General features: G+C 39.7%; 1 protein-coding gene across 1 annotated transcript in view; it reads left to right on the top strand.

Moving 5' to 3' along the window:
* The first annotated feature begins 19,021 nt into the window (after positions 1-19,021).
* NRD1 (nardilysin (N-arginine dibasic convertase)) overlaps positions 19,022-22,171 on the top strand; it is an 87,912-nt gene continuing 84,762 nt past the window's right edge. The window contains exon 1 of the mRNA XM_008580559.1: positions 19,022-19,512. Coding sequence (XP_008578781.1) covers positions 19,169-19,512 — 344 coding nt within the window. The 5' untranslated portion in view covers positions 19,022-19,168. The remainder of the gene's footprint in view (positions 19,513-22,171) is intronic.

Below are 22,171 nucleotides of genomic sequence, written 5' to 3'. Positions count from 1 at the left end.
GCAAAAATATCCCTTGGCTGCTAGGATCAGGGTCTCCCCTCTTGACTCTTCCACATCTGCTCCCCTTTGCAAGGGACAACACCTGTCTTAGTTTGTGATGCTATGACAGAATACCTGAGACTGGGTAATTTATAAAGAACAGATATTTATTTTCTCACAGTTCTGGAGGCTGGGAAGTCCATGATCAAGGCTCTGGCAGGATTGGTGCCTGGTAAGGGCTGCTCTTTGCTTCCAAGATGGTACTTTGTTGCTGCATCCTCCAGAGGGGAGGAATGCTGTGTCTTCACATGGCAGAAAGGACAGAAGGGGCAAAAAAGTGCTAACTCCCTCCATCAAGCCCTTTTATGAGGGAACCTAATCCCATTCATGAGCCCTCATGACTCAATCACCTCCTAAATGCCACACTTGTTAATACTGCCACAATAGGGATTAAGTTTCAACATGAATTTTGAAGAGGACACCATCATTCAAACCATAGCACCACCTTTCAGGTAGTCAGTACCTTCATACTGCCTTAGAGCAACATTCCTTCACCCAACATTGAACTTACCATTTACACATTCTAAGTACTCTGGCAAAAAAGGCAAGTCACAGAAGAACACATATTGAATGATCTCATTTATGTAAACTTAAACAGGCAAAACTAAGCAATAGATTTTGGCCAGATACCTTCCATTTGCTCCTCCAGATTTACTCTCCACACTTCTCTGATTTCCAGGAACCTGAGAAGTGTGGATTGCATCAATGGGCTCCTTTGAATTCCAGCTTCTGGTTAGGTTTGACTGATGGGAGGCATCACGGAAGACTGAAGAACTAGAGAGTGGGGTTGGGTATTTATTTTTTAGTACCCTCTCTGCGGGTTGCTGTGGGCTGGCTGAGTTCCCTCCACTGCAGGTCTCAGCTCCTGTCATGAGGCACCCTCCAAATGGCTCACTCTGTCTCTGACTTCCTGTAACCACTCCCTCTTCTACCCCTTCAGGCCTACAGTGGAAAAGAGCAACTGTTACTAGCTTCAGGATAATATCCTATTCTTGTTCTCTTACCATACCCTGCCTGCACCTTTGTAAATAGTTCCTTTAGTAAACTCTCCTCAATTTATCCTGATTTGAATATGCCATCTGTTTCCTGCCAGGACCCTGACTGATACAATACTGTTAGGGCATACACAGACACTGTGATAAAACCTATGAAGAAAAGCAAGGGAATTATTAACACAAAATTCAGGATAGGAATTACCTCTGTGGGGGAGGAAAATGATATCAAAAAGCTACATGGGGGACTCATCATAAACTTGTAATATTCTTTCTCTTAAGCTAGGCTCTTTGTAGATGTGTATTTGCTTTATGATTATTCTTTGATATGGCCCCTACATTGTAGACAATCTTCTGTACGTGTATTTTACAATAAAAATTAAAATATAATAAACTCCTACTAGAATGGAAAGTTGTGAAGGAAGAAATTGTTGTCTTGTTTCTTTGTTAGAATGGTGCAGACACATGGTAAGTACTCAACAAGCATGTGTTGAGCATTGACTGAAAAGATATCCAACTTTGGCCCAGGACTTTCCCATCCATGATATAGAGTTGAGGAACTCAGACTTTTAAAAAAAAAAAAAAAAAACTAAACCCCACTGAACAAGCCAGGAAGAGGTTTCTTTATTCTTTCTTCTTTGTTAGTCTTCCACAGACTCTGCCTTTCTCTCTCTTAGTGTTTACCACCACACACTCTGCTTTTGGGGTTTTCTGCCACACTTTTAACCCATCACTCTCTCAATTTAGAGGCAGAATTAGATATACTCTATCTTCATCTTTATTGTTCCTTAGACAGCAAGCTCAAAGACTCATTTTGTTTAAAGGATTTTATTACCAACAAATTTTGGGAAACAGAAAAGGAATAAAACAAGAAGTACTTACCAAGATCTTGGTTCCCGGACTGTAGTTTGACTTCCTTGTAGGAAGTCAAGTCAACTTTAGCCATTCCCTTTTCACTATTCTTCTTTGGGTTTGGGCATTACGACTTCTTACCCTGGGTTGGCCCTTAAAGAAAAATACTTGGTGGAATGACAGTAAACAATTTGTTTCTCTGAGGACTCCCAGGGAGGGTCATTTACCATTCCAGGAATGATTTGTTTTAAGCATTATTTAACATGCCCCAGACTACCTTCCCCAACATCTGATAGTAGGTAATGGGATAGTTTTAAGGGCAGACAAATCAGCATAAGAAAAACAAAACTATAATTTTCCAAAGTCTCCCACAGAATACTAGTACTATAGGAATGTGTACTGCCAAAAAAAAAAAAAAAAAAAAAAAAAAAAAAAAAAAAAAAAAAAAAAAAAAAAAAAAAAAAAAAAAAAAAAAAGGGAGGAGAGAAATGAAGTTCCACTGAACATACTTTGCGGAAATCCCACTTTCATCAGAAAGTAGAATAGGGTCTGAATTAGTCTGCTAGATCTGCCATAACAAAATACCAGAGACTTCATGTCTTAACAGAAATTAATTTTCTCACAGCTCAGGAGGCTGGAAGTCCAAGATCAAGGTGTCAGCATGTCTGATTTTCCCTGAGGTCTCTCTCTGTGGCTTGCAGATAGCCACCTTCTTACTATTTTCTCACATGGCCTTTTCTGTGACTCTTACATCCTTGGTCTTTCTCTTTCTTCTTATAAGGACACCACTCATCTTGGATTAGGGCCCCATCCTTATGACCTCATTTGCCTTAATTACCTCCTTAAAGGCCCTGTCTCCAAATATAGTCAGTTTAGGGGTTAGGACTTTGACATATTAATTTGGGGGGGGGCACAATTCAGTCCATAATAGGCTCACACCTTTATCCTTCTCTTTTTGTCTCATAATCACACAGTTTATCATAATAAGTAAACCATACTCCCCAGGCCTCAGTATTTTTTCAGTGGGACAAGAAAATCAAGAATGTGGATTAGCACATTACACACAATTAGCACATTAGCACAATATACTCAATTATACGTGTACTGAGTACTTAATGCCAATCATTTTGCTAGATATTTCAGGGGATACAAAGATGTGGTGACAAAGGCTAGATCCAGCTTTCAGGGACACCTTAACAAAGACTATCCTTAAAACAGACTGTTTTGTCTACCACTATATTTTTTCCTATTTTTTAACAAGAAATTCTGGTTCAAAAAATTTAGACTATTATATTAATTTTTAGTCCAAAAATTGCATAAGCTCCTTAGTTTCATGGAGATTAGAAGCTCACAACACAGTGCATCTTTGGAATCAGAGTTGTCACTTTTGTGACGTCAACCTTCTTGGTTACTAATATAAGATGATGCCCATCTGGAAAATAAACTTGGAAAGACCTTCTTTTTCATGAATATCATTTCATTTAATCTTTTTTTTTTTTTTTGGCAGCTTCCTGGTACAGGGTTTGAACCCTGGACCTTGGTGTTATCAGCACCATGCTCTAGCCAACTGAGCTAACCAGCCAGCCCCACTTAATCTTAAAGTGTTCCTTGATGGAAGCACAGATGGAAAGCAAGAGACTGGGGCAGGGGGCTGTTATTTTTCTCAGAATGGGGAGGGGAGAGAGGTACAACTTAGATAGCCAAGGAGGGCTTCTGAGGTGCATGTGATGGGGCTGTGGGAGGTGTGCAGTTTGAGCAAAATCCTGATGGATGGGAAGAATTTGAACAGGAAAAAGCTGAAAAGAAAGCATTTCAGGCTGAGGAACTAGCCAAGATGAGGAGATGGAAATTAGTGCATTGTCTGACAGAGTGAGCAGTGAGGAAATACCTGACAGGTGTAGACAATATCATACAATGGTCATGTAGCAGATCATGAGAGACTAAAACTTAGTGCTAACTCACAAGCCAGAAAAATCTCAGTCCCAGACTCTAGGACAGGATTGCAATGTCAAGCCAATCTCAACTATCAAGTTGATCTATTAAGGGCCTAGTACATTGTTCCTCAAAATGTAGGCCTAGGAATCTGCATTTCTGATTTTAAATGAACCTCCTGGTTGTTTCTTAAACCCTCTAATGTTTGAGAGCTATTCATTGGCCTAGTGTTGGGGTTGGTGGTGGAGGAAGGCAGACTCGGAGTAGTGCCCTGAGCATTAGGCTTCATGCACTGATTTTAAAAAAAGAAATAATGGGCCGGCCCGGTGGCGCACTGGAGAGTGTGCTGCTTGGGAGCGCGGCGGTGCTCCCGACGGGGGTTCATCATGCACTGATTTTAAAAAAAGAAATAATGGGCCGGCCCGGTGGCGCACTGGAGAGTGTGCCGCTTGGGAGCGCGGCGGTGCTCCCGACGGGGGTTCAGATCCCATGTGGAGACCGGTTCCCGCTCATTGGCTGAGCGCGGTGCAGGTGCAGCACCGAGGGTTGCGATCCCGTTACTGGTCAGTAAAAAAAAGATAAAAAAGGGAAAAAAAAAAAAAAGAAATAATGGATGGTGGCCCCAGAGTGACTCCCCTATTCTCAGCCCTACGTAGATAACATTTGTTAAGCCCTCACTATGAGCCTTCCAGTATTATTTTATTTAGCTCTCACAATACACTTATGTTTATGAGATATTCTATTATCCTCATTTTACAAATGAGGAAATCAAGGCACACTGAGAATATGTAACTTTCTCAGTGTCTTACAGCATTAGAGCCAGAATTTGAATCTAGCTAATCTGACTACACAACTCCCACTGTGCTAGGCTGCCAATTTACTATAATTGCTTGATGTTAGTTCATTTATTTAACAAATATTTACTAAGCAGCTAGTGTGTACCGGGCTTTGTCAATAGATAAGAAAAATAATCAGTAAAGCAGCTGAGTAATTTTCTCATCTACATGACAGCAGGAAAGGCAAACTGAGATGAAGCTCAGGAAATAATTTTCTAGGAATATTAAGACATTCATTCATTCAACAAATATTACTGAGCACTTACTGTGCGCCACATATGATGATAGTAACTAAGGATAAGGGTATGAATCAGGACTAGTGCAGCTTGGCAGGGGAGAGACATATAAACGAATAAATCTAATATCAGAGTTAAAAACATCCATAAAGATGACCAAAATAATGCAGACATCCACAGGAAAGGAAGGGCTGGTTTGCTTTTAGGGACGGTCCCTAGCCACAGAGGATGGCACTTTGGAGCTAACATTTCTAAATTTTGACAGATGTCCCTGTGTCCCTCTGGGTGGATTTGTTAACAAATATTTATTAAACATCTTTATTTATTTAGTAAACTTCCTATTTATTAAGCATCTGCTATGTGCCAGACATAGTAACATGTGAAGTTATCTTGTTTAGTTCTCACACAGCAACTCTGTAGGGTGGTGTTATTGGTTCCATCTTACAAATGAGACTGAAACTTAGAGAGGTAAACTGACTTACTCAAGATCACTCAGCTAGTAAGATCGAAAACATGAACCTGGGTCCATCTCATTTCTCTCTCTCTCTCTTTCTCTATACACACACACACACACACACACACACACACACAGAGAGAGAGAGAGAGAGAGAGAGAGAGAGAGAGAGAGAGAGAGAGAGTGTGTGTGTGTGTGTATACACTTTTTTTTTTTTTGGCATCTGGCCAGTATGGGGATCCAAACCATTGTTTAAATCTGTGTTCATAACTAATGCATCTTATTGCTCTTGACCCCAATTGATTTTCAAAATGATTCTGGAATTAGCAACAATCTCTCTTAAATTCCTTCATTTTTCTTCATTTCATCTATATTGCTGCAATTTATACCATCAACTCTTACTTTACCAGAAGAGCACAGTGGTTAAGAATACAGACTTGGAACAGACTGTGTGGATTTGAATTCTGGCTCAGTTCCTTACTACCTATGTGACTTTGGGAAAATTACTTAATCTCTATCTCAGATTCCATATCTGTAAAGGAGAGATACTTCATAGGGTTGCTGTAAGCATTAAATGAGTTAATGTATAAAAACTGTTTAGGAGAATGCCTGGGACAAAAATGTTAGCTATCATAGTATAACTAGTTTCATCCTATATAAGTAGAGTCCTGGCAGGAAACAGATGGCACACTCAAACTAGATAATTTGAAGAGTGTTTAATAAAAGAACTATTTACAAAACGTGTGCAAAGTTTAGGAAGACCAACAGGGATACAAAGCTCCGCCAGTGCTAGCAACAGTGGGAATCATTACTACCCAAAGGGCCGAAGGGGTAAGGAGAGGGAGTGATTACCAGGATCAGAAGAGGCAGCTGTATGGAGGGTGCTGCCTGCTGAGAGCTGTGACCTTTGGTGGAGGGAAGTATCCTCACACAGTGACTAGTAGGGAGAGAGCTAGGGAATAAGTGCTTGAGCCTCTTTTTCCCCCCTGACCTCTGATCTCCTGCCGCTTTCTCCTAATGCTGGACCTAACCAAAAGCCAGAGGGCAAGGGAGCCTGTTGGGAGCCCACATAGGTCAAACTTCTGAGCAGGTGTAGTAGGGTAGAGAGACTCTCTGGAGAGGCAAACAGAAAACATCCAGCACACCTTCAGCTTGGCTTGCCTTCCCCCATTCTTTATCTTGCAGCCAGAATGATCTTCCTAAAGCATGAAATGATCTTGTCTTGCCCACCTTGATGCCCTTTGGTGGCTCCCAATTGCTCCCAAGATAAAGTCTATACACCTTAACATAAAATACAGGGCTAAATGATTTATTTCCAGCTTACCCCTCCAGTTTTAACTCTTGCCATTCTCTTCTCAACCTTTCCAGTCAGGCCATATGTAATTTCTTTCAAACCTACAAGAGCACTGCTTTCTCTTCTTTGATTCTTTTTATGTCCTGGAACTCTGCCTGGAATGATCTTTCCCCTTTCATTCTCCTTCACTTGACTAATGCCTACTCATCTTTTATTTATACATAGAAATGAAGGGGGTTGGGGATCTAAACTCTGTTTCTATAGCAATGCTTTCCTGAGTTCTGAAAGTAGTAGCACTTTGAGGTTGGTATTTGATACTACTTTAGTCTTTTAAGTGGATTTTTGTGATTTGTGTGAGGTTCTGATTGTAATAGATACATAGCCTACAGGATTATGCCTGAAAGTAATGAGTTGAGTTTTTAATAAGCTTATCAAAATATATCTTCAAAGTGATCCTTCGAGAACAACTGAAACCTAATCTACACCCTTGGAATCCTGGGATGCTAAGATAGACTTCTAGGAGTCCTATTTGCATTTGGGACTCAATGAGCTTTTTGGAAGAAATGATAAGTTTGCCTTTTGGAGAGAGAATTTCTTGCAGACAGGAAGTCATTCACATGAGTAGAGTGTAGACAAAGGCTGCCTCTGGTGTCTGGGTTGAGGGATAAGAAAATGAAGTGTATTAAGGGTTTTCTCTCATAACTATATAGTCATCTTCTATGTACCAGATACCATATTTTCTCCAACTGGAAGTAAAATTCACATTATTAAAGAATGTCTATTGAACACTCCTTTGTCTGACTCTCTCTTTTTGAAAATAAACAAACAAGCAAACTAAAGGCTCTCATGATGGAGGAACATGTGTGGTGGCTTAAAGAGAGATAAGATCTGTTCTGGCAAAACCCAAATGGAAAGGCTACTTCTTTTCCCCCTTTAAGCTCAAACATCATTGTTGAACAAGATATCCACTCCTGTGTCTCTAGTTCCACCTTGTGGTTGATCGAAAAATCACCCATTCCAGCATCAACAGGTTAATTAGGTAAAGAAGCCATCAGGATCTTTATACTTACTCTTTATCTAGAGAGAACAGTTCTTGAACATATACTCTGGGCCAGACTCTGTTAAAAGTGTTCTTCAAGCACATTGGAATTTAATACTCACAACAACCTTATGAAAGTTGTATTTTATAGATGAGAAAATCAAGATTAAAAGAGTTTCTGAGAATTTAGGACTTGTCCAAGATCACACAAGTGGTAGACCCAGAATTTGAATCTAGCCCCTCTAGGTCTTTCCTTTCTTTCACAACTGTCTGCTTCTACACTCATGCACACACCTATCGCATATGTTTTTCTTTCTCTTTACTGCACACTTGTACAGCTATCATTTTATTTAATTCTCATGACAACTCTATTAAGTGAGAATCAATATCTCTTTTTAGAAGAAGCTTAGACTTAAAGAAATAACATAATTTTCCTTAGGTCATATGGCTCTTAAGTAGTGAATTTAAACCAGGACTCCTTTCTCTATTATACCATGTTACTTCTCAAGAAGACTTGGGATTACCCTGACAATTCCTTGTCACTATAATAGATCCCTTAATATTATCAAAGAATTCATCTGAAGATCCTTGCAAAACCCCCTACTTTAGGAAAGCCATTATAAAATATAATTTACAAATAAGAGACATATACAACAAAAAGAGTACAGTAAAGCAAAGTTAAGACATGGATGCCAGGAGACTGACTAGGCTGATTTACTAAGGGATATTTTCCCACATACCAGCTTTACAGTGTATGATTTAAACTGGCCTTTTAGCAATGTTAAAAACTATTCCAGGTCAAGGAACCCTAGGGTTCCTCACTTTTGATAAATGGAAACTACAAATATTAAGTCCATTAAATGCCAAATATCTTCTGTAATGATATTGCCTCTACTGCAAGGATTTGCATTTTCAAGGCAGTCCATAAAAAGTGGATGATCGAAAGGAACACATGAATGTATAAATCAGAGGCATTAGATGCTGGTCTGAGGAGTAGCTATTACTGGTGAGAAAGTGGTGTAATGGAAAAGCTTTATAGTAGGACCTAAATTTGAATTCCTGGTCTGCCACTTACTAGCTGTGTGTCCTTGGGCAAGTTACTTAATGTCACTAGCCCTTATTTGTAGAATGAGGAACCAGCAGACTCAGAGGATACTAAGTTTTGTATATCAAACTCTGGCTAATTTTTCACAGAAACTAAGTGCTGAGAGTTAATATACTAGTAAACAAATTGTCTTGTTGGAATCTAATGATTGATTTTCAGTAGATGGAAAAATTGTTCACATCATGAGTTAAGGCATGAAAATGCTCAATGGATCTTTGGGAAGTGAAACTTTGAAGAACTTACACATGATATGTTTGGGAGGCAGAATAACGGCCTCCCAAGGATGTCCATGTCCTAATCTCTGGAATCTCTGTGTTAGGATCTATGGCAAAGGAGAATTAAGGTTGCTGAAGGAATTAAGGTTGTTAATCAGTTGACCCTAAAATAGGGAGATTATCTTGGATTACCAAGGTGGGTCTAACATAACTGCAAAGATCCTTAAAAGTGGAATAGTGTCAGAGGAAGATGTAACTATGGAAGAAAGGCACAGAGAGATGCAATGTTGCTTGCTTTGAAGAAGAAGGAAGGGGGACACAAGCTGAAGAACGTAATCGGCATCTAGAAGCTGGAAGTGACAAAGAAACAGATTTTCTTCTAGAGCCTTTAGAAAGGAATGTAGGTTTCCAGCCTGGAGGGTAAGGTGTGGAGCTATGTGGGTGCAGTCCAGTGAATGGTCATGGTCATAGCCTGGCAGGGCACTGGGGTTGTTTACTGTCTGGCTTTTTAATGGAAACTTAAAATGGCAAAAAAGAAAAAGATAAAAAAAGAAATGCAACTCTCCTGACTCCTTGATTTTAGCTCAGTGAGACCTATGTCAGACTTCTATACTACAGAACTATAAGATAATACATTTCTGTTGCTTAACACACGACGTTTGTGGTAGTTTTTTTCAGCAGCAACAGAAAACTAATTCAATACCTATGCCCATTAGTGTGTCCAGACTTGTTCCTGTTTCCTATGGCAGAGGGGAAAAAGCATGGGACTTGGAATCTGAAGACCGAGGTTAGCATACCAATTCTGCTATGCAATACTTGTGTGACTTTCAGAAAATCACAGCTCCTCTCTGTGCATGTTTATCATGTGGCCGCACCTACCTCACAGAGTTGTTATGAACAACAAATGAATCAATGGCTGTGTAGGTGTTTCATAAACTGTAATGCATTCTATACATGTAAGGAATTATTATTTATAGTGTCTGATACATAGTTGTTATCTGCTAAGTGTGATTAATTATTCTTTGACAGTTCTTGGGATGTGGAAATGTGATTGCAAAACATGTGCTAGGTAGTTTGGGGAGAAAAGAGATCACATATGATATCTGCTCCTAAATTGATTATATTATTAGGCGATAACATTCATGAGAAGATTTAAACAGTAATTCAAAATTTATAGAAGACAATAGTATGAGAAGTCACAAGGTTATATAAAATTAAGTGCTAAGGAAATGACACAAACAACATGTATTCTGAGTTCAGGTATGAAGTGGATGATGAATGTGAGATGCAAGGGTCAAATTTAAACAGTAATTCAAAATTTATAGAAGACAATAGTATGAGAAGTCACAAGGTTATATAAGATTAAGTGCTAAGGAAATGACACAAACAACATGTATTCTGAGTTCAGGTATGAAGTGGATGATGAATGTGAGATGCAAGGGTCACAGAAGGCTTCTAGGAGGAGGTAGGTCTTTTGCAGGATCTTGGAGGGTGTGCGTAGATGGAGAATAACTGCTGTTATTACCCTCACAAGCACCATGTTTCTGCCCACAATTCAGGAATCACACTGTACATTTAAAACATTGCCAAGTCAGTTCCAATGTTTCAAATGATACTCTTTTTGTCCCCCACAATAATATTTTTGATTTTGTTTTGAAATAATTTCAAACTTACAGGAAACTTACAAGAATACTACAAAGAGGGATTTTTCCTCCCTTAACCTCTTGAGAGTAGGTTATCTATATGATGTCTTATCATCCATAAATTCTGAAAATCAGGAAATTAACATTGTTGCATTACTATCATCTAATCCACAGAACCCATTCATATTTAACCAACTGTCCAATAATGTCATTAATAGTGATGCATGTAGTTCTCACATCTCATTAGTCTTTTTTTTGGTGGCTGGACCATACATGGATCTGAACCCTTGACCTTGTGTTATAAAACCATGATCTAACCAACTGAGCTTACTGTCCAGCCTGTCATTAACCTTTAAAAACAGTTCCTTAGTCTTTCTTTGACTTTCATGATGCTACTTTTAAAGATTATAGGTGAGTTAGTAATTTGATAGAATGTCCCTTAATGTGGTTGGTTTTTCCTCTTGATGTTTCCTCTTGATAAGATTCAGGTTATGCATTTTTGGAAGGAATAGCACAGAAATGATGCTGAGTTTTTACTTGTCATGTGATAACAGTTTCAATTTGTCTCATTACTGATCATATTAACTGTGTGCACAGATTAACTGTTGTTTGTCAGGTTTTCCCATTGTAAAGTTATTCTTTGTCCCTTCTTAATAGGTGTTTTGTGGGGAGGTACTTTGAGACTTTGTAAATACCCCATTTCTTATCACATTTTCACCAAGTAGTTTGACATACATAGATGTTTCTTGGTTGAATTAACTATGACTATTATAGCAGCCAAATGGTGATTTTCTAGTTTTGTCATCCCTTCTACATTTATTGTTGGCATCATATAGTAACAAAAAGCTTTCTCTTTCCTTCCTTCCTTCCTTCTTTCTTTCCTTTCTTTCATTTATCAGTTTAGACACATGGATTCCTGTTTTATACAGTGAGTTGTAATCTGTTACTATCGTTATTTATTTTGATGCTCAAATTGTCCCCATTCTGGCCCTGTGAGTGAGATCCCCTTCAAGCTGGCCTCTGTGTCTTTTTGACATGTCCTCATCGTTCTTTGAACACCTCCTTACTTTCTGGCACAAGATGTCACAGGTTCATCTTGTACCTTCTCTGCTCTATCCTTGGAATCAGCCATTTCTCCAAGAAGCCCTGGTTCCTTTTAGTAGAAAATGGCCTTTTAGTGGAGAATGGCATTTAGAAACCAAGATGGAGGTATTACGTATGCTCATTGCTATTGTGGTGTCAGTGCTCCCAGGCCCTCTCGGTGAACACAGCTAGAGAACATACGCATGTATACACATATTCACACACACACACACACACACACACACACACACACACACATCTACAAGTATATTTATTTCCACATCTATCTATTGAAAATCATGAGTTCACACTGATACCTACAATTCCAATCCAAAACCACCGAGTTTATTCTAATGTTCTGCCTTTCTAGATTTGTAACTCCCTTCTCCCACAGTGAGAAGCTTAGCCTGGATTATTTTAAGTATGTTTACTTAATTGATAAATCACCCCTATATGTAACCAATTTTCCATTGCTACTCTTGTCCTCACCTCTCACCCTCCTTACTCTGCTTGGAGTCTGTTATGGTACCATCAGCCCACATGGTCACCCTCCTTACACTACTCATGCTCTAACACCTATCATCATGCTGCCCCCGCACACCCTCGGCACAGGTGCCTGGCTTGCTTAACTCCATCTAAGCAAGTGACTTTTAGACATGATAATTCAGAAAGGAAGGAAGGAAGGCTGTCGAAATCCAGATGCTTTGTTAATGATAGTTATGAACTGTCCTTTTGGTATATGTAAGTTATGACATTTGTTACTTTGCATATTGTATTTAAATATTAGACTGAGGGTTAACCACAACAGGGAATATCAGTGATCTAACTAACAAATTAGAAGTCTGTTTATTCTAGGTATTTGAAAGGCAACATGTAAGAGATGGAAGAATATAATTGCAATTTTCATAGTCCTACCTTCTTGTTGTGTAATTTCGTGCAAGTTATTTAACTTCTCTGAACCTCAGTTTCTTCATGTGTAAACTGTTGAATATCAGACTTAGATTGTTGTGAGGATTAAATGAGTTAATGAAAGTAAAATGCTTGCCACAAATTATTATAGTTATTCAGGAAATGAAAACATCAAGTGGGCTTGACTTCAAGATATAAAATTTAAACAAACAAAAAGAGCAAATAACTTATTTACTAATTCCCTTGAAAGCAGGACCCATATCACTACCTATGCCCTCAGTGCAAGCACTAACTTTGTTCAACATTTCAAAAAGAAAATGGGGTCTGAGGGCTGTCAGACAGAAAGTCTTTTAAATTCCTGCTGCTTTTCCCCTCCCTAACACTTTAAATTTTTTGCTGCATCTGCACCTGTCTGTGCCTCTTTTTTTGTAGGCCTAATGATAAATATGTTCTTCTCTGATTTAAGACTAATTCCACTTTTCTGCCTCTGCTGAGATCATGAAACTTTAATTGTCTCCTCTTCCCATATCATTCATTCATTCACCTGACAAATATTTATTGAATATCTGCTATGTGCCAGGCACTAATTTTGATTCTATGGATGCAATGGGGAACAAGACAGACAAAATAGCAACTCTCCAATTGACCTATAATATAGAGAGGGTATACACAATAAACTAGATGACAAATAAATAATATAATTTCAGATAATGAGTACTACTTTAGATAGAATGGTAAGAGAAGGCTTCTCTTAAGAGTGACATTTGAGCTGATATTTGACCGATGAGAAGGAACCAGAGATGCAAAATTTAAAGGAAGAACAGTCCAGGCAGAGTGGCAAAGGTAATGGCCCTAAAGCAGGAACTACCTCAATGTGTTGAAGTACATTAAGAAAGCCAGTATGGGGGGCTGGCCGTTTAGCTCAGTTGGTTAGAACATGGTGTTGATAACACCAAGGTCATGGGTTTGGATCCCCATACCGCCTAGCCACTCCCCCACCTCCCCCCAAAAATACTGGTGTGGTTGGAGCAAAGGGCAGAATGGTAGATGAGACTGTAGACACAGAGGAAGAATAGGAATCATAAGTGGTCTCTATAGGATATAGCAAGCAGCTGGATTTTATTCAAAGTGCAAAGGGAAACCATTGATGGATTTTAAAAAGGGGAGTAATATAATATGATTAATTAAGATAATACAAATCTTTCCATGAACTTTTTGAAGCACCCTCATAAATTAATATATTAATGTCAACAATGTGTCAGACTGTATGTATTTTATTTGTTCATTACAGGAATTTAAGAGGTAAATGGAAGAAACTGAGACTCATATGAAATAAATAAGTTGCCTTATTTTACGTGGGTGTTAAGAGGCAGTTATAATTTGAACAGAGTTTTCTGGATCTCCAATGCCCTTTTCATCGTTACTGTTACTTCCTTGCAATAAAATTTCATTCTGTAACAATTTAAGCTTGTTTGGTGTTTTATCTTAAGGATAAAATTGAGTACCTTGTTAGGGAAACCAGCTTTATTATTAGTGGGGTATTTAACAATTATTTTAAAGTTTTTTTCTGCTAGTATTTCTTTCTTTCTTTTTTTTTTTTTTTTGTCTTTTTGTCTTTTTCCGTGTCCGGCAACGGATCGCAACCCTCAGTGTCGCCCCCATACTGGACCGGGGCCGGCAACGGGATCGCAGCCCTCGGTGCTGCGCCCGCGCCTCGCTCAGCCAGTGAGCAGGAACCGGTCTGTATGTGGGATCCGAACCCTCGGCGGGAGCGCCGCCACACTTCCCAAGCAGCGCACTATAGCAGTGCACCACCGGGCCAGCCCTGATTTATATATTTTAAATATCATTTTGAGTCTTCACATTCTCCTTTCCAGGCACAATGTTAAAATATGTACCTTTAGACCAGAGATGAGGAGCACTTAGCTGGATTTATGATAGAATAATCTTTCATTTAGCATAAAGTATTTTTAGAGTCACTCCTATTTTGAAGTTTGAATACCAAATTCTTCCTAGAGCTATGTTTATAGTATAGGAAAAAACTTATTTTTATGGTGACACAAACTCCTTGGTACATTGTGCACAAATTTAGTCTCCCAAGAGAAGACTCCATAAGAACATGCTTACTTCTTGACCTAGAAACAAAGCTGCCAAATGTGGATAACAATCAGTGGGTGGGACACTTAATAACTAGAGTTCCAAAAGTATAATTTCTTAGAGTGTGGGCCCTGGACAAAATTTTGAAGTAGATAATATTTCTCTTGTTACTTACCTTATCTTTCTGTGCCTTTTGTCCCACATTTAGCAATCTCTTCACCCACCCAGGTTCATGGTGATCTCATCCAAAGTGCTTCAAAAAGTGGAAATAAAACAAATCTATTCACAAAATAGATTTAGGTTTTCATTTCTTTCAAGAATGTGATTGGCATTTAACAGGAGTTATAAAGAGTACAATGAATCACTAATGGGGGGGATTTTAGACACTAAACTAAAAAAGATAATTTTGAACTTGAGACTTTAATGGGCTCATACAACTCCTAATCTACTCTGTGTAGAATAAACACTCCACACTTCTGATTTACCCTGATTCTCAAATATAAAGGTGGATAATAGAGTTAAGAATAATTTACCCTTAAATTTTTAGCAGTAAAGCTTAGATTTGTCCCTCTGGTAGGTTGACAGCCATTGCATTGACTAAAATAACTTTCAGAGGTAGACATTGAACATGGAAATGAGATGTTTTTAATTTTCATGATTTCTGAACTCTCATCAGAATAATTGGGACAGAAGAGTCACCAAACCGAAGGGGAGGAAAATCTTTGAAGTAAAAATGGGAAGGAGTATGGGGTGGTTGAAGATGAAGTGAAAATGAAAAAAAGCATTTAAATATTCCAAGAAAGTCTAGGTAGATGGGGTAAAAATGACAATCTTGGGGATTACAAGATCTTTTTAACTTTCTAATGCCTCAATTTCCTTTAAAATGGTAATAGCTTAACTTACCTGTTTCCTCTGAGGAATGCTCTTTACAATAATCATGAACATTCAAATGAGGGGTGGCAACTTTCTAAATTATTTTTAATGGAAAACAATACTTCTGTTTGAGAAGTCCTGGCTATGCCATAGGTTACTTGTGAGCTTCACTTCCCTCGGTAGGTATTTATCTTTACATCTGAAAAGACCAGACTACAGTACTTCTGTGATACCTTGCCAATTCTTACATTTTATACACCTAATCTGCCACTTTTTTACATTTGCTAGATGGTCAGAATTATACTGACCCCAGTATCAAAGCGGTATTTTTCCTGTGATGTTACATTCTTCTGGTTTTCCCCTTACCACTCTGGCAGTTCCTTCTCAGTCTCTTTTGTGAGTTCTTTCTCTTCTACAAGCTCCTCAAGGCTTGGTCCTAGGGCCCTTTTTTCTTTTCATTTCACAATCTCCATAACAGGTGATCTCATTCAACAGGCTTTGGTTACCACCTAGAAACCGATAAAACTCAAAATTTTATCTCCAATTTAGGTCTCTTTTCTGAGCTCCAGATCTGATCTTCATTTGTGTAGCTCACAAATGATTCATACTTAAATCCAAAACTGAGCTAATGCTATTCTCTTCCCAAATCTGCTCCTTTTTCAGAATGTCCTGTTCACTGAGTTACTGGCACTATCATCTATTTACCCAGAAAACAGACACCAGAAAACCTGACACTTCTCTCTTCTTCACTCTCCCACATCAAATCAACCACTAACCAAAACCAGTCAATTCTACCTTCTAAATACATGATGTATCTGTCCACAATCTCTCCATCTCCACTATCACCCCTCAAATACAAGTTATCATTTCTTACTGCCTATATTACTTTAACACTCTAATTGCTCTCTCTTTTCTTGCTTCCAGTCTTCCTTCGTTCCCCACACATCAATCCATTTTTCACACATCAGCCAGAGTGATCTACTTGGAAAACACTTGGTTTTTTTTTTTTTTTTTACCGGTAAGGGGATCGCAACCCTCGGCTTGGTGTCGTCTGCACCACGCTCAGCCAGTGTGCGCACTGGCCATCCCTATATAGGATCTGAACCCACGGCCTCGGTGCTAACAGCACCGCACTCACCCGAGTGAGCCACGAGGCCGGCCCTACCTGGAAAACACTTGTGATTGTGTTTTCTCTTTTCATTTGTTCAACCATTATTAACTGAGTACCTACGGCATAACAGAAACCATTCTAGCAGCTAGGAATTCGATGTTACACAAAAATAGACAAGGCAATGACTTCTACTTATTCTTAGGAAGATTTGTATGATCTTGGCTATTGACTCCTTTCCCCTTTGTTCCCAGATCACTACAGTTTAGTCATACTGATCTACACTTTCAGAGCTTTTGAGCAATTTCTATACATTTTTCAAATGTTACATTAAATATCCCTTCTTAGAGAAACTCTCTGACCAGGCTAGGTCCCTTCTAGAACTATTCACAATTATAAATCTAAAAATTGTGTGCTTGTTTAATGTCTGTCTCTCTCACTAGTTCTCTGAAGCTCCAACAAAACAGGGAAATTTCTTGTTCATTGCTCTATTCCCAGTGTCTGGCACATAGTAGGAGCTCAATTTGTTGGCTAAATGAGTAATGGAATGCCTCACTACAGTAGTTGCTATATTTTTACAGTCTGGTGACATGTAAGTTTCAGAGACCTCTTTTTTTTTTTCTTTTTTTTTTTTTGCTGCTGGTCAGTACAGGGACAGAACCCTGGACCTCGGTGTTATCAGTATCATGCTCTAACAAATTGAACTAACCAACCAGCCCTAGAGACATCTTTTTAAAGTGAAAAAGTCACACTTCAGGATGTGACCTCTCTTTGGTTCTAGTTAGAAATATTTAATTACCAGCTGAATTTGAAGATTCTTACTTATGGCGTTATTGCTTTGGAGGGGAGGGGGAAGCCCCTTCAATATAAACATGTCACTTCAAGTATTTTCTTGGAGATTTCAAGATCTTTTCAACAGCATTTACTAACTGAATGCTTTATTATACTGGAAAGCTAAGCTAGAGACTTGAGATACAAAGAAAAAACACTGTTCTGAAGGAGGGGAATCTAGCAGAGTTTCTCAAGTTTAAAAACTTGAATAAAGTTGATAAAGTTCTTGAAAAGATGTATGGAAACTAACTGGGGTATTTGAACTATATCTTTCAATTTACCTTATCTACTGCCCCAGCTCGGGTGTCATTTCCTGCCTGAAACGTTGCACCCCTCTTCCCTAACCCCTTATCCTCCTATATATACTACATTGTCTTCATACCATTTATTTTTTGAATACATCATTTATTTTATTGCCTGTTTCTTCCCATTAGAATGCAGGTTCCACGAAGGGGTTTTTGTGTTGTTCATGGTTGTATTCCGTGTGTCTAGAGCTCGGTACAGGCCTAGAAAAACTTAAATACATAATAACCATCAACATATCTCCCTGCTTCAAGTCTTTCTCCAGAAATATATTCATTCCTGTTATGTGCTAGGATCTCTTTTCACATAGCGTCAGTATACTGTATCTCTTAATGTCAGCTGCTTTTTATTTTTCATTTATGTCTATGTTTCAGTCACATTTTAGCCACCAAAGGCCACTGTAAGCAGAATAAAATTTGGGATGAGGAACCTGAGGGCAGCAGCTGCTCAATAAAAGTTGGCTGAACTTAACAGTAGGCTAACTATGGACTCAAGTCTGTGGGTGAGCTAAAAAATGTTTTCCCACAGATGAATGAGAACATTCAGGCCGTATCTGAAACATTTTCTTAGGCCTTGAGGGCAAGAAGGACCATGGTTGGACAAACAACTGAGCGGAAGAGCGCAGAACTTTTTCCGGTACTCAGCTCCGCTTGGGAGCAGCGTTCATCCGGCAGGGCGGAACAAGACTTCCGGCGTCCTGCGTTTTTATGTGCTGAGTCACGGCCGAAGCCTCCGCCCCAGGTCTGAGGGGAAGGTTGCGCAAAATACCACATGAATGGAAAAAATACTTTAGAATTCATGCTATTCAGTCGCTTCTCCGTTTTCTCGTTAGGAGAACATTTTTCTCTGACACGCGGAACACTATTCAAAGCTTTCCCTAGAACAACTTCCCGTGTACGTCACAAACGCGGCGCAGCTGCCTACACACTCTCCCGACGTCCTCCGCGCCACTCTCTCCGCCTCTTCTCCCCCGCCCCGCCCACCGTGGGTTTCGAAATGCTCCCTGGGCGCTCCAAGAATCCGATCCGGTCTCTGGTTTCTCTCCTTTCTTGTTCCCATTGGTTGCTTACGTGCGCGTGACTGCTTTCTTGCCCTGTGATTGGCTAAAACCAGTAGCGTCATCGACGGCCGGGAGGGTGGGGGATGAGGGAAGTTGGCGTGAGGGAAACCGAATTGGTGGAGTAGGGGTTCAGGCCTGTCCTCCCCAGCGGCTGCGGCAGCACCAACGCCGGCCGCCACCGCCTCTGGAACGCGGAGGAGGAGGAGTGGTTCGAGGAGGAGGAGGTGGGCCCTGGGGAGCGGGATGCCCATCGCTCCAGCTTGGTGAATGCTGAGGAGAGTCACGATTGCTGCAGTCTGTTCTACCCGCAGGAAGTTGTGGTGTGAGGTCGGACGGGAGCTCGCGGCGCTGTGGAGTATCGAAGTGCGGGGTCGGTGCGAAGACTCTGCTGCTGCCAGACCCTTTCCTACCCTGACCATGCCTGGAAGGAACAAGGCGAAGTCTACCTGCAGCTGCCCTGATCTGCAGCCCAATGGACAGGATTTGGGCGAGAGCGGCCGGGTTGCCCGTGTGGGAGCGGATGAATCTGAGGAGGAGGGACGGAGGGGGTCTCTCGGTAATGCCGGAGACCCTGAGATTATCAAGTCTCCCAGCGACCCCAAGCAATACCGGTGAGGGCGGAGGTTTGGACTGGGGAGAACAGGGTGCGGGCCTCTCTGTTGGAGCCGCGGTCACTTCTTGCCTCCGTATCTCCCGAAGGAGCAACAGGGCACACTGCCCACTACAACTGCTTCCTTGGGTGGAGATGGCAAGGGTAATTAGGGGCTTCCATGTGGTGTTAGCTGGGCAAGTGGGAAATCTTGGGTCCCACAAGGTATCAGGATGTCAGAATGGGAAGAGCTGTTCGAATAATTTTGACATTCGCTAGATGTAGAATGGAGGTTTCTCTGAGAAATGCGGGCTGGATGGTGAGAGTGTCTTGGTACTGTTATGAGAAAAGGTTGACGGAGTTTTAATATTGGAGGAGAAGATAGTTAAGGGGCATAGTATCACCATCCAAAAGTATTTGAAGTGCCCTTAAGTGAAAGAGAGGTAAAACTAGTGGGTGGAAGTTGCAGGAGGATGGTGTGGCTTCCTTCTTCTAAAAGAACTTTGCATCGCAGTTGGCCTAAGATGAAGTGACTTGTTTTCATGTGTAGTTCTTCCATTATTAGAGTGATCGGGTGACCTCTTCCAAGAAAAAATTAGAGAGGACTTGGGTCTCAGTTGGGTGAGTTGTAGAGACTTGTGAGGTTTCTTCCAATCCTGAAATTCTCTACGTTTGGTTTATTCAGGAATCCTCTAAACATCTCTAATAATTGGTAACTCAGTCCTCACCTGAATATTTCCTTCAGAGGTAGCTTATTTCATAGAATATCATGACTATGATGTATTTTAAATGGAGTTCATATTATCCGACAACTTCATTTTACAGGTTGAGGAAATTGAGACCCAGAAAGTTTGCTTCTTGCTTAGAATTACGCAGTTAAGTAACAGCAGAGCTGGTATGAAAACCCCGGCCATCTGACATCAAATCCAGTGCATCAATTGCTGATTTTTATAGAGTTCTTACTCATGTTGGGTCGAAAGCCGAAGAAGGATTCTAGGTTCGAATTTGTTAAAAGCCCCTACAGTTTTAGAGCAGGAAAGAACCTTAGCTATAATCTTTTCACTGGCCACCAACCCCGTTTGACAGCTGACTGAAACTGAGGTCTAGAAAGAAGTGACTTAGCCCCAAGTTTAAGACCGGCCTAATTTCTCCTTTCACTCAAAGTCGAGAGATTAAAAATACACAACTCTTTGTTATTTTTCCCAGACTGCCAGGGTCAAGAGATCTGTATAGATGGCCTAATTTTCCTTCTGTCTCATTAAAGATGTGGTTGTACAACATTGGTAACGTGAATGACCAAGTTAAAAACTTGATTAAAGGTTCTTAGTTTTTGTCTTCCAGATTAAAGGTTCAGTAATGGCTTTAGGTTTTTTCCCCTGCCTCTATAAAGTTATATAACAATAGCTATAGGTTATAAAATGTATACTGTGTGTCAGATATTGTTCTAACTGCTTTAGATGTATTATTTCATTTAATGACCTAATTTTCTGCAAATTCATTTCTGACAAATACTTAAGTCCTACCGTGTGTCAGGCGCCAAGGTAGTTTATATCTTTTCTGAAACTTGGTCGAATATAATGTAATAAATAACATTTTATTCTGGGTGACATACAAAGATGATTAAGACAGTTCCGACCTTCAAGGAACTTACAGTGTAGTAGAGGGACACAGACACATAAAAAAATTAAATTTGGGGTACTAGAATTTTATAGAAGCTATAATGGAAATACGTGCTAGGTACATAAAGTAAGGAGTAGTAAGTTCCACGTGGGGAGAAAGTTAGGAAATACTTCAAAGAGGAGATAATGCTTAAAAGCTGTTTGAATAAACTTGCATTTCAGTCTTTATGTGGACTTTGTCAAGTCATTGTCCTTCCTAGTGTCTCAGCTTTCTTGTTTTAAAATGAAGAGGGTTGATTAGAACAGCAATGTTTTTCAATAACTATTCCTCCCCTTTCAAAAGAGCAGGTCCACTTTTACCTGTTTTATATACTGGAGTTTCAATTAGACTTTTGAAGAAAAGTTGTTGTTACTTTAAAGATGAAAAACTTCAAGATTAGATGATCTTTAAAGACTTATCCAACTTAAAGTTAAATTCTGTGAATTTTTGTAAACAGAAACAGACTTACAAGGCATCTGCAGCCCAGAGAGCTGAATTAGTTTTCTAGGACACTCTCAGATGTTATTTCTGTGAAGCCTTTGTAGGCAGAACTAATTCCTTCCATTGTATTTCAGTAGTACTTTGTACATGATCCATTACAATGCAGGCCATCTTATTACTATTGTATGGCTTTTGAATGTGTGAATAAGCACCAGAGGGAGGACCTGTTTAAAGGGATATTGTGGTGAAATAGTGGTCTTGAAAGATTTACCAGCCTGCATTTATTAATAGCCTGCAGATTTTACTTCTATAGATGTGTAATTTGTATTCAGCTTTTTTGAAATATTGAGTATATCTCCAGTACACCTATTATGCTTTTTTAAGGGATCTGTATACAGGGTTGGTAAATGTTGATTCCCTTCTCTTCTGGAAGGATTAAAGGACTCCAGTTTGGGAATTATTAACCAAATCTTTAATTCTAGATGGACAGGATTAGTAGTGGTGCCTTCTTTTTTTTTTTTTTTGTCTTTTTTCGTGACCGGCAACGGATCGCAACCCTCAGTGTTGCGCCCGTACTGGAC

Source organism: Galeopterus variegatus, unplaced genomic scaffold (genome assembly GCF_000696425.1).
Source record: "Galeopterus variegatus unplaced genomic scaffold, G_variegatus-3.0.2 Scaffold6, whole genome shotgun sequence".
NCBI classification, from domain to species: Eukaryota; Metazoa; Chordata; class Mammalia; order Dermoptera; family Cynocephalidae; genus Galeopterus; species Galeopterus variegatus.
Note: the sequence above shows the minus strand (reverse complement) of the source record. Positions and strands in the feature narration are given on the sequence as shown.